Below are 13,849 nucleotides of genomic sequence, written 5' to 3' on the forward strand. Positions count from 1 at the left end.
TGAAAAGACTATTCTCATAGAAACGGGCTGTGACATTAGGGGAAGTTTGGTGTCTCTTTCCCCCACTAAGAATTGCTTTAAAAGGATGTTTATTTATGCTAAGACAAGGCCAATTTCACCAGCCACGCTGATCTAACTTCGCTCCTTACACAATCACATGTTGTTACACTGCTCACACTGCTCTCTCCTATTAACATCTAGTTTGCCACTTGATTTTCAAAAGGATTTGGGTTTTTGTGACATGACAGTTGCATTATAACAATTTAAAAAACCTCTACTTTTGGGGGGATGCTGATGCAAAACAGGTACAAAACATTGTCCCCTAACTTTTACTATCCTGTGCCTTATTTTCCAATATTGTGTTATTTTAAAATGTGGTAGTTTCTATTAATCTAGGAGTAAAAGAGTAGAGAATCCTACAGAATTTTCTGGGATACATTATAAAAATATCTGGGTATACATAAAATCAAATAATTTCTTGCAGAACAAGTCAAGCATACGCCTCATGAACCATAGAACCATACTTCAGTCTCATCACCTAGGATATAAACCTAAGCACACAACTTTTCAATCTGTTCACAGTTCCTTTTGAAACCTTTAAGTTCTACTGCAAAATGGGAATCGTTTTAGTGATATCTGTCATCTAACAATTATCATTCTCTGTGCCCCGCTTTATTATTTCTCCATAAAACTTTTTTTTTTTGGCTTCTTTACTAATTGCCCAATGCCAAAATGTAAACTCCATGATAGCAGAGCATTTGTATGTTTTGTTTACTGGGGTTTCCCCAGCTCCTACTAGCATTCTGTAGGCATTCAATAACAATTCATTTTGCATAAATGAGTAAATGAGTCAGCAAATAACACTTCTTAAGCATATTTAACAGGCAATATGTAATCTATGCCCTGAGCTGCTTTTCTTACACAAACCATATTCTTACTTGAACGTCATGTTGCAGAATTCCTTATCTTCATCCACTCAACTCACATTTTTAGAGTTGTAGGGAGTTTTTCATTCATTCACTCAAATATTGATAAAGCACACACTATTTGTCAATCATTGCTTTAGTAGCTGGGGATATCTCAACAAATAAGGAAGAAAAAGTTACCTGCCTTGTGAGTTTCATTCTGATCAAGGCAGGCACACAACAAATGATAAATATAGTAAATAGTTCAGTAATTCAGAAGAAGTAGAGACCAATGGGGAAAAGAGAGTAGCATATGGGTGTAGGGTGAAAGACTGCCTTGTTTGGTGGGTTTCACTGTTATATAATCATCTCAATGTATGAAAACAAGTTATAGATCGTGCATGTCTTTTACTCCTCTTGAGAGAGAGGACTGAAGATTTTTTTTCATGCAACTATGTGCTGAAGTAAATTAATTACAATGAGAAAACTAAAACTACTAGCCAAAATACAGAGGAATGATGGAGCCTATAGAAAATGAAATAAACATGAGAAGAACACATTTATCTTTTTGGTGTCTGGGATTCTTGGAATTTCTTGTACGAGGCGATGTGTTGGTCCATTAAAGTTAATCAGGTTGGTAAACAGAAATTTATTTTTATCCATTTGTTATCAGTGAAAATTTTAGGGTATGGGAAAGTATTTTAAAAAGGAGGGCATGTGTGAACTTGATCCCACCCATAAAAGCAACAACTTAATGAGTCGGTCTATTTCCTTCCATTCTTTTTTCTAGTTGGTCTTTTATTTATTTTTAATTTCTATTTCCTTCCATTCTTTTTTCTAGTTGGTCTCTTATTTATTTTTAATTCCAAAATCGGGCATGCTCATTGTAAAAGATAAAGCCATCAAATTGTACAGAGGTGTATAAAGTGTAAAGTTCTCAAAGCATTGAGAATAAAAACACAAATAAAGCCTATACTTTCCTATCTGGAGTCTCCAAAAGTATAAATGTGTTAATATGTTTTTTGTTTCAAAAATATGTAAATACATAGATATGGAGCATATGATGACCTGTGGACAGGGGAATGAAGGAGGCTTTCATTTGCTACTTTTTTGTTTGAATGTTGACATTGACAATGTTACATGTGTACACTTAAAAATATTTTAAGATGCAAGCTGAAAGGTAGATATGCATTATAAGATATGCATTAATAATACTTTACAAACTAATCAGAACACAGTAATATGGTTAACTATCAGCAGAGCATAAGTACTGTTTTCCTACCCAACTCCAACAAAAGAATAAGGTTTGAAGTCTAGTTTGCACATCAAGCTAATTATGTGGGGATGACCCACCAGCAGAAACAATGTACATTTCCTCCTTCTATTAAAACCTTTCCTAGTTAGTCATTTATTTTTTTCCTGAATTCGTCCCTAAGAATATTCAACCAGTTTATCTTCCAGAATATTCAACCAGTTTTATCTTCCATCGTGTCTCAATACGTCTCCCAATCCAATCCCTGCCACGATCTGAGCGCAGCTTCATCACGGACCAAGGTGCTCACCTGTTGTGTCCTCTTGCAAGCCAACATCAAAGGCCAGTTTATCAGTTGAAGACCGAGAGGTGGACAGGCAGCACAGATACTAAAAGACACAGAATCAGTAGCTGTCACTAAACATTTATTGTCCATTCCAAGTCTAATTCTGAGCACTTACACAGCCTAAATGAGGAACAATGCTGTAGAGGAAATGTGGTTTTCTTCCCCCTCACAGAAAGACTGCAGAAATATGTCCTGTCGGTAAAAGAAGACAAGTAATTGGGGATATGTGTGTACATCTCTCACTTCATCTGATACGCACAATCATAAGCAAAAGGACAACCTGATCTGTCAGTTGGAAATCTTTCTCCCAAGCAGAAATTTGAACACTATTCACTTCTAGCTTCTAGTTTTGTTTTCATTTTTAAAATTTTAACTCTCTGAAATTTATCCAGAATTGAATTTCAAACGGTGTGTGTGTGTAGCCTGTCGCTTCACTGCAGGGAGGGTTTGTCACGTGTATACCAATGTGTGTTTCCCTAAGAGGAATGGAACTCTCCCAACACCACCATCTCCTGATTCCTTTCTCTCCCTCTTAAGTTTTCCTAACTATATATTCTTGGACATAAAATTTAGGATAATTTTTCAGGGCAACTCCTCTATCCCCACCCCAACCTCAAAATCCTCATTAAGTGTTGCAAGAATGAGAACACAAAGATGAATGTGGTATGAGCTCAAGATACACTGCCATCTACACCAACCAAGCGCAGTGCCGGAAAGAGCAGGAGTCCTGCAACAGGACTCGGGGGCAATGCTGGGGACTGAGCAAGCACAGACGCCCAGAATCATGGGACAAGTAATGAGAAGCCTAGAAAACCCCTCTGACGGAACAGGGTTCACCCAGCTCAGGGGATGTCTGTGAGCATAAGGAGGCAGGTGATACACGGATTGGGGACAGATGTGCTGGCACATTACATGGAATTCGGTGCCGTGAGGATGTAAAAATCAACTGACCTGGAGCCTCTGTCTCTTGACTGCAAACCACTGACCTCCCAAGTTACAGAAACAAGGCTTCAAGGGTCCCCAGACATGTTCCTAGCTAGTCAGAGGAGTATGAGTCTGACCTCAAGACAGGCAGCCCATGGTGGCCCCTGAGGGTTACAGACCTTAGATCTAAGCATATTAAATATCTGCCTTTATTTGAGAAAAAGTAACAGTGTTATAATACTGATTTCCCAGGTAAAAACTTAGTGATCTCTATTAAAGTCTTCTGCAATAATATTTCTCAATAATATTACAGTACCTGGCACTGCAACTGTTAGCGTACATTTTCTCCTCTTCTAACGTTCACAGCAACTGTGAGGCACACACTATAATTATTTCACTAAATGTTAATTAAATTCTGTTAAGGGTAAAAACTTGGTCTTATTGACTACTATATCTAGCACACAGGAGGTGCTAAATAATATATATTGACTGAATGGATACAATTTAAGCAATTACAGGCTTCAAGAAGTTTGGCATGGTATCCACGGCTGTACAGCATAGAGGAAAGTGCGCCTGAACCCAGATCTACCAACCAAGTTCAGGCGCTTACCCATCTATATGTATCAAGGGTATTTTTCTGAAAACTGACTCTCATATTTATTATTTTATGTGTTTTCATTGCTATTGAAAGTGGAATTCCTTCCATGCAGTTCTAATGTGTGAGTGCTATATGCAAAAAGGTTGTTTTTATATATTTGTCTTCTATCCAGCCACTTAAAAGTGTTCTCCTTTATTTTATTTCATACCTTACTAAGTCAGCCAAGATTTCCAGAACAATGTTAGATGCTAGCATATTCTTGGGAGGTTTTTTTCTTTTAGTTTTGTCAAGAATGGATTCAGTGTTTGACAATTAAGTATGAGGTCATTGATTTGACATAAATATTTTCTTTATCATTGAGAAAATAATCATCAATGCTTAGTTTTTATTAGGAATTGGTATTTTTATTAAAAACCTGTTTCAGCACCTGTTAAGATGATCACAGTTTTTCTCATTTGACCTACTAATGTGATGTAGCACATTAACATAAATGATATTAAGTCATTATTAAAATCACATCTATACTTCTCCTCTACTTCTCTTCCTATAATTTTCAATTCCATTAACCAGATTTTTCACGTCAATATTCATGATGATGAAGATTGATGACTTTTTTTGTTTTTTTTGGTATTGATATTGAGGCTATGTTTAAGCTTTTGCTCAGGAACAGTTTACACATTTTGGGAATTATCTCCTTCTTAAAAGAAATGATTATTTTATACTTCCAGGTATTGGACTATTGTGTAGTTACTAAAATAAACTTGATGAAAAATTTAAATAATATGGATAATACTTATACTGTGATAATATGTAAAAAAAAATCTGGATATAAATTTGGTTATATAACAAGATCTCAATTATATTGAAAAAAATTTTAACGACAGCAAAGATTGAAAATTTTTAAAAAGTCCCCAACAGTTTTCTCTCATTGGTGTGATCATGAAGATTTTTTTCTTCTGTAATTTCCAAATCTTACAGAATGAATATGTAGTGTTTTTATAACTTAATAAAGCTTTTAAAAGAATGGAATATTTATATATTTTATTTTATACATATTTTATACACACACACACACACACGCATATATAAATGAGAATGAGTAAATTGTGCCTGAGAGGAACCCAGTGGATAAATGGATAACTGGGTGCAAGAGGAGCTGATATGGAAAAACAAAGAGAACAACTAGTTAAGAAGGAAAAGAAGTTAGTGGAGAGTTGAAGGTGGGACTCGCAGTCAGTTTTTTATACTATTTTTCAGTAAGGATGCTTTAATTCTCTAATAAATAAACGGTTTGAAATAAAATCAGAAATGAGAACTATTTCTTACTTGACTCTTAACACCTCTCTCCTCCTAAACCTAGTCTTTCAAAAGTAAGATACGAAAAATAGAAGTCACATAATGATAGAACTGAAGGACCTTAAAGGTCCTCTAAGCTGTCATCTTATAAATGAGAAAACTAAGCAGGATATAAAGATATTCAAAAATACATACAACCAAGCTTGTCAAAGCCATCAATGAAATGGGATTACCAAATATTTCCTGACCACATATGCACAAATGGATCAGCATGACCACAGGGGAGATGCAGTCTACACGTGTACTCACCATGCCGCTGTAGGAATGGCGCAGCAATATGGCATGTCCATAGAGGAGCGTTCGGTGGCCACCACCTTGAGCGGTCTGCAGAGAGCAGAGAAAGGGTCGACAAGGAAAAAAAGAGTAAATTTAACTAAGTCCATAAAAATGCTCTCTTGTTCTCATGGAAAAGTTTAATGGGAAAAAATAAAAGAAGAGCTATTGCAGATGAGCAAAGTGCTGTGGAAAGAATGCTTAAATTGGGACAAAGCTACCAAGAAAACCTTCTCCTGTGGGGGGAGGGGGCTAGCAGTTGATCTAGTTCTTAAAGAATGAACTCGAGTTCAGTAAATACCATAATTTGTAATTTTTGATTCCCAGTTATTTGTTGTCTGTATTTCCCATTACACGGTGGTCCGCGTCGAGCAGGGGCTACAGTACTTTGGGCATCGTGGTATACCAGATTCCTTGCAAAATGCCTGGCACGTAGTGAGGACTAAATAAATACTTCTTCAGTGAATAAGTCTTCTTAAAACACAAAATTCATCAAATCATCCTCAGGCTTAAAAACCTTTCATATCTTCCAACTGTTTACAGAAAAAGCGTCCAAATTCCTTTATACGAGATAGCGGAACGCTTCTCAAATTCTAGCAGGCTTACAAATCACCTGGAGAGCTTGTTAAAACACAGAACCCTGAGCCTACCCCCAAGATTCCGATCCAGTAGGTCTGGAGTAAACACAGAGATGTTTCATTTCAAAAATTTTCCACATGACCCAGGTGCTGCTGTTTTGGGGACAGCAGTGAGTAGTACACACATAGAGGACTTTAGTCTCAGCCCTTTCTAGCCTCGCCCCCAAATCCCTTGTGCTCCAGACAGACACACTTTCCCTGCCCCGACCTTTCTTACTGCTGTCTTAGAACACAATACTCCTTCCCTCTGTAGTCTTTTCCACCTCATCGACTGTTTTAAACTCAGGTTAAGGGCTCCCTCTTCTATGAAGCTACAACCTGAGCTAAATTTGAGAAGCCAGATGGGTTCCCCGATCCAGGTGAGTAAAGGTGTCATAGGAAACAACTCCAGGGTATTAAGAAAGAGGAAGGGACCATGGGATTGCAGTGCTGGGTCGCAGAGAAACTAAACAGGAGTCATAAAAGTAGATCAGGGTAACATCACGGGAGGTACAGAACATTATGCCAAGGAGGCTGCCCTTTTTTTCTGTAGGAAAAAGAGGTCTTTAAGGATGACTGTGATGTTACTGACTTATACATACTCTAAGAAGTACAGGAGAAAGTACTTTAATATTCATTATTATTATAGCTTTTTTACTAAAAATATATCCCCTTCCTATTGTTCCACATAATTTCTTAAAATAACTTTACATGTTATGCTTAAAAGACTTCCAAACCATTTAAAAATAGGTATTAAAAGGTACTAAAATTATGAGAAAAAAACTGCTTTACAAAAAAGGAAAGTTACTTCTTCACCTCCAGAGTGAAAAAGGGAAAAATCTACTCTGCAAAACTATATTCCTCCTAAGAATGAGGCCCTGTTTAGAGAGTACTGTTATTTGCTATAATATATTTGATTTACTGTGGCCAAGAACAACTTATTTACCTTGTCTGATTGGGACTAGTTTGGTAGGAGCTTACCTTTCCCTACCAGATATAAGTTCCAAAGCTACAAGATCCAGCTGAACTTTAATGACACTAGACAGTCATACCAACCAAAACAAGATGTTTTTAGATGAAGAACAAGCTTTAGATTTAACCAGAGTGCTGTTTTTTCTGTAAAGCTTTGCCTGTGCATTTCATGTGTTCATATGTACATATATACATAAATGGTAAAATTGGTTAAGAGGAGATATTTTAGTATCTGAATTTTCTTTCAAATATCTTATATAGAGATTTTACACAGTTGTCTATTATGGATTTAACACTACAGATTTCCTCACTACTCAAATGCTAATTTATGTCACAAATTTAGTTTTAATACAATTCCTGTAAAAGTATGCAAATAATCCACACTAAATTAACTTTGTTAATTAAGAGAGCACTGTTAACACAAGTGAATATAATTTCTGTCACATGGTCTGCAGTCCTTTTCCTCTAACTTGTCATTTTAAATAATACTACTGTGATTGGTTCTGATTCAGGACAAATAAAATGTATAATTTCCACTCTTGGGCAGGCTGGATAACTTATTCAACAAACATTTATCAAAAGAATTGTGTTTGTGGGATGCATCCAAAGACGTACCTTGGTTCTTTATTTGTGCTTTCTGATTTGGTCAATCAATCATATCAATTTTCTTGTTAAATTTGGCCTGGTCCTTGCTTTAATTTAAGTGAACAAATATTTATGGACTTCCTCTGATGTAGGGAACTACCAGTACTTTAAGAGGATGGTTATACACCTGTTAAAGTACCGGTTACACTGGCTTAGCCATCTCCAGGGTTATTCCTTCAAGACTCTACAGCATGCTGCCTCAAAGTGGACTGGGTAATCCCCCAGGGCAATTTCAATGAGAAAAAGTTCATCACTGCTGGGTAATAACATCACAAGCAGTAGTAATTCACTACTCTGGAACAAGGGTTCCATTTCTCCTCCGGCCACCCAAACCAGAACCTTACAAGCTCACAGTGCTATGACCATCATAACCTTTGGGAATCCAGCCAGGACCAACTAGATAGAACCAATCAAGCTAATGGACCAACAAGTTCAAGGCTAGCCCACCCCTCAAAATCGCACTTTGGAAAAATACCTTGGTGCTTTCTGAAGTTAACATGTTCACTGTTCCTTGGACTCTAAAACACAGGCAAAGTAAGCGGTGCTTTCCATTGCACCAGTTAAGAGAAAAAGTAGAAAGTTAAATTTTATGTAACAAACCTTGTGTTCACATTCATGTCACCTATACTTTAGTCCTACTGATTCTCCAGTAAACATTATACAAAAGAAACACTTTTTTCTATTCATTCAAAAGATATTTATCGGGTATCTTCAAATACTGTATCTGAGAGGTACACTATCTGATGTCAAGGGTATTAGGCATAATAGGCTCACAGCTTGTTTTCCTCTGCCTTCAAAATGAGAGTTTTCTCTAATTATTCATTCATTCAACAACTATAAACTGAACCCATGCGTTTCCCTACCAAAGACTTGCACACTAACAGCAAAGAAAACAGAAGTTTAAGAACTAATTCTCTCTGCATTTCTTACCACCTCCAACTACATGTCGGATTATCAGGTCTTTTTTGTAAAAGTATTACCTGGAACTTACATGTCCTTGACATACATTTCCGAGTGTGACTTGGGCCCTACCTGTTTCTGAAAATGCAACCGTCTGTCCCTCACACCCCAGCTCTCCCCTGTGATTGGCTGGGCCTGTGGTATGGTTGGTGAGCTGTGAACAGCCCTCTATGGCCCCTCTGCAGATCCTGAAGTTGGCTTCTGCTAGACTGCTGTAGTCTCCCATAGGTGAAGGGGGTTTACGCTAAGGGGCTGCTGTTCTTTCAGGGAAAAACACCACCAACCCAAGGTAACAACTACCATTTCCAAACTCCTCCCTCTAAATATTTCTGGTGTCAGAGAGCCAAGAATCATTTAATAAAGGGTAAAATTGAACTTTCTGAAAATATCAGTTAAAAAAGTTTTTTCAGTTCTGTGCGTAGGTTTGGTCCCAGGACCCCTGAGATGACTGACAGGGCTAATATTAAACGATAGTGTAAAAAAGTTGAACTGGTGAACTGTAAGTGGATAAAAAAAAGTTCAGAGTACGTTCAAACAAAATCTAAGCAACAAAGCTGTACGTATTCTAAACAAACCACACTTCAACTTTTCCAGATTATTTTAATACCAATTTGGTATTATTAGGTATTCCTATGCCTTGAGCTTTCCAGCATCTTGGCCCAAAATGTGCAATCAGGGTACCCATATTGTAAGCAGAAGCTCTGATGGAAATACTTCTACATTTACATTTATTCAGAATAAGATGCAGTCATAAGGTATCATTTATTAATCTGTTATCCTCCTCTGTGGGGAGGGGAAAATTGGATCATTGTAGCTACCTTTGAGGTATCACTGTTGTTACAAGCTTAAAATACAACAGCAGAAAAGCACAGTACATAAAACCAGCATAGTAATGACTGAGATCAACTAGAGAGGTTTAAACATGCATAAACATTACTGGCTATGTGTTTCTGTTGTTTGGGGTGTTTTCCCTCCTCTGTGTTTAATAAAATATGTTCGTACCACATATTTGCTTAAGGCGTCTTTAGTGTCACTGCTATTTAAAACCATTTAATTTATTAACTATATAACACCTAAATATTATAAGGTTTTCTGTTTTACTAATCATTTTTTCTGTACAAAAATGCTATGCTAATCAATGTAGGACATTTCTCATAATTCCAGGCCCTTATTATTCGAGAGGTTTTTTTTTTTTTTTTTTTTAAATAAATCAGAGCTTCCCTGGTGGCTCAGTGGTTGAGAGTCCGCCTGCCGATGCAGGGGACACGGGTTCGTGCCCTGGTCCCGGAAGATCCCACATGCCGCAGAGCGGCTGGGCCCGTGAGCCATGGCCGCTGAGCCTGCACGTCCGGAGCCTGTGCTCCGCAACGGGAGAGGCCCGCGTACCACAAAAAAATAAATAAATAAAAAATAAATCAGACTCTACAGGAGAACTTTTCTATATCCCTTGATCATTATAACACACCATTTCAGAAGAAAAACAACGAAATCTTAAAAAGAGTTTACTGCTTAGGTAATACTAAGCTACACAACCAACGTTTAAAACGATAGACAACAACAAAAAGGAATTTGCCTTGGAGAACTTCTTTCATAGTGCTCAGATATTTAAGCAGGGAAGCTTTTAAGTTTACCTTCAAATACAAAGAGTGATACTCGGGTAATGAGTTGTTTCAGGGAGAAAAACAAAAAAAATATCTCTGTGCGTAAGCCTTCACATCATCTGAACGTGACTTTCCAACTCAAATGTGAACAGCACTAGACAGAGGAGGAGCACAGAACTGCTGGCCTGGCATCTGGTCCACCTGGGGTCCCCGGCAGCAGGAGCCATGCAAACAGCCCTGCCATCTTCAGTAGTGAATTATATAACAGGTTCAAAGGATGATTATAATAATTAATGAGAAATCTGGCTTCAGTGCAAAATAAATATGTTTGACAAACCAGCTGACCACTGTCGAGACAGCCACTTGGCATTAGATGGCTAACTTGTGAGGGAGGGTGTCTTAACCAAAGGTCTCCAGAGGGAACAGACCAGGACTAGGACAGGACTAACTGATCACTGCTCAGTGCCACCAGCAGAAATGAGCACCTGCGACAAGGAAGCATCTAGCTGGTTCTAGGAGGTTCTAACGATGTGTGTCCAGGTCTGAAAACCAAAGCAAGTCACGACTGAAAAGTGAAAAAGCTGCATAAAATTTAGCATCCTTTTCCTTGTAATTGGTTTAAATTACTATAGTTTAATGCATAGGCCCTCGCTTAGTCAAATTCTAACCTTTCCAGATGATCCAATGCAGGTATGAAAATAAGTTATTGGGTTTCTGGCCTTGCGGCTAAAAGAAGTCAGAGCTTAATTAAATTACATCAGGTACACCACCTGGTTTAAACCAAATGGACATCATTTTTCTATTTGCATTGATTTTTATATGAATCAGCTCTCATGAAAGAGCTTGAGGTACATGCTTCAGGAACTAAGCCATTTACTGTTCTCCAAGGAATCACAGAAATGGCATAGACAAAGGATTTGAATAGGAGTGAGATGATAAAATGAGTACAGTAAATGCAGATTTAGCAAGCAAAACTGCTAATTTTTAAAAAATCAAACCCAATTTCATTATGTATTTATTTAGCCTTGTCGCGCGGCATGCAGTATCTTAGTTCCCCTACCAGGGATCGAACGTGTGCCCCCTGTGCCCCCTGCAGAGTCTTAACCACTGGACCGCCAGGGAAGTCCCCTTCATTATTTATTAATATTTGCAAAGAGGGAACATATTCTTGTTTTCTGCGGTTGATAACATTTTCCGAACCAAATCCCTTGTTTCGTGATCTGCCTCATTGGGCAGTTCATGTCCTCGCTTCCCAAGGTAACAACAATAGTTTCCACTGAAAAATAATGGCTGGAATTATTTGAAATTTTGGAAAATGTTTTGGGTCCTTGTTGATAGGGACTTCAAGTAAGTGTTCTGCTCTGTCACCCTATCCAAACTGTCAAATTCTTAATGTTAACGAATAGGTCCACGTGTCAATACAACGCTCCTGGTTCAGAGTTTTGTCAACTATGAATGTAACTCCACAGAAAATGAATCCTTTGCTTCCTTTTCTTCTAAGCAACCTTTTAAATCTACATCCAGAATTTTGATTTCACACTTTTCAGAGTTTATATCTTCTGAAATTTTTGAATATATTAAGCCTTCATTACCTGAACACAATTTCTCTACACAATTTTCCTCAGCTTTTAGGATAAAAATTAAATTTCATGAATGTTACATGAGAAATGTAGCAGGTATATAAAAGTGAAACAACACATTTCTACTTTTTCTCTTAAATAATGACATTCTGCTGTTCCTCTCTTTTCCCTACACGTGTCCTTCAATGACATGACCATGGATTTTACTCTTCTCTTTTAGTTTGCCTCTCTTAAAACCTTTTGGTTTTTCTAATTTGATTGAGGAATAAGAAGAAGTCAAATTATTTTCACATCTCCTGGAGTAAGCAGTTCCCTAGGAGCTTCTTGGTGCCTCTCCTAATTTAGCCTCTTCTAATTTTCCAGTGTATGAATTTGCTATTGTATTCATGCAACAGTGCATAAACACAAAACAGCCAATATAATTCCCACAGTGAAAATTCTAGATGGAGAACGACAGGAAAAAAATCTGTGTCAATGGGAGAAATTCCTAACGTTGGCTAAGTAAGACTTAGTATGTCACAATATGACCCAAAGATGTCAAATGTCAATAAATGTAAACATGGGATGTATTTACTGAAATTTAAAAGTTTTGATTTAATTTTTGAAAACTTTAAAATGTGAAGAAAAGTGCCATGAATTCAAAAATTAAATATGAGTAACCAAACACAAAACATACAAAGTATTACATATACGGCAGATGATCCAATGCCTTACCTTCATCATGAATTTCTGTAGGGGCATAAGGAAAAGAGAAAATATTAAATATACATTATTTCAAAGACATTTTAAAATACCTTAGTTTTAGACTCCACTGTTCTAAATGGAGTTACATGAACAATAAACAAAAAAACATTCACTGTGTTGTCACAACAAAACTTAATATCAACTACATGCTAGAGAAAAGGTGTAGCAAGCCAAACTCTTTTTTAGAATGCTTTTACATTAGTTCTTTCTTTTCTGTGAAAACATGCTACTTGACTTTAATGCGTGATTTAATTTACAGCAAATTTAAGCACCCAAAAAAAAGTAGAATCCTAAAATTATATTCTGACAATGCTTTAAAAAATTTTTCATCTCATCTGTTGCATAAAAAATGCAGTAATATAAACAGCAACCCAACTAACTTAAGTAAAAATAGTGGATTAGAAACAGGTACGGTAGACCATCAATTAATATGCTGTGATGAGCTGCCCATATTTCATGCAAAAATGACAAAAAGCAATTCTTTAGATACTACATATTGTGATATGTGAATTTCAAAGAAAAACCACAGAACTTTTCTCTTTTTCTCTTGACTCGGCCACTTCTCATGATTTACATTATAACAGCTCTTTTTTTCTTCTACAAAACATAATATGTACATATCGATATATTCCTTCCTTTTTCTTTAGACCCATAAAGTTTCTTTGACTTCTTACTCCTAGGAGAGGTAAACAGATGAAAAAGAGCAAAGAAGGAAAAATGATAGTATGTTTCCAAACTTAGGGCTACATTTAGCTGTCAGGTGCATGTAAGTCCTACAGAGGAAAAAATACACACATCCACATTAGTCTTAAAGAAAACAGCAAGAGAAAGTTTTCTAACATAGATGTTAAATACCACACTTGTTTCCCTGAAACATACATACATAGTAATATATGTATATTACTAAATGGCAATTCTATTATGACTGATTTTTTTCATTTTCAATATTATAATGTTAAGGAAAAATTGTCAAGAACCATTTCATTCTCAGCTTAGAAAATATAGGCTGTGTAGTTACATTTTTGTAGCTAAGATCCATGGTAAATGATATCAAGGAACTTTATTTACTCCATGTT

General features: G+C 36.7%; 1 protein-coding gene across 2 annotated transcripts in view; it reads right to left on the reverse strand.

Annotated features, from left to right (window-relative positions):
* RYR2 (ryanodine receptor 2) overlaps positions 1-13,849 on the reverse strand; it is a gene marked incomplete at both ends in the record, with an annotated part of 711,173 nt that overhangs the window by 408,215 nt on the left and 289,109 nt on the right. For both annotated transcript variants that reach the window (XM_082854592.1, XM_082854593.1), the window contains 3 exons: positions 2,468-2,546; positions 5,631-5,705; positions 12,744-12,758. In XM_082854592.1, coding sequence (XP_082710718.1) covers positions 2,468-2,546; positions 5,631-5,705; positions 12,744-12,758 — 169 coding nt within the window. The remainder of the gene's footprint in view (positions 1-2,467; positions 2,547-5,630; positions 5,706-12,743; positions 12,759-13,849) is intronic.

Source organism: Leucopleurus acutus, assembly GCF_964270905.1.
Source record: "Leucopleurus acutus genome assembly, chromosome: 14".
Lineage (NCBI taxonomy): Eukaryota > Metazoa > Chordata > Mammalia > Artiodactyla > Delphinidae > Leucopleurus > Leucopleurus acutus.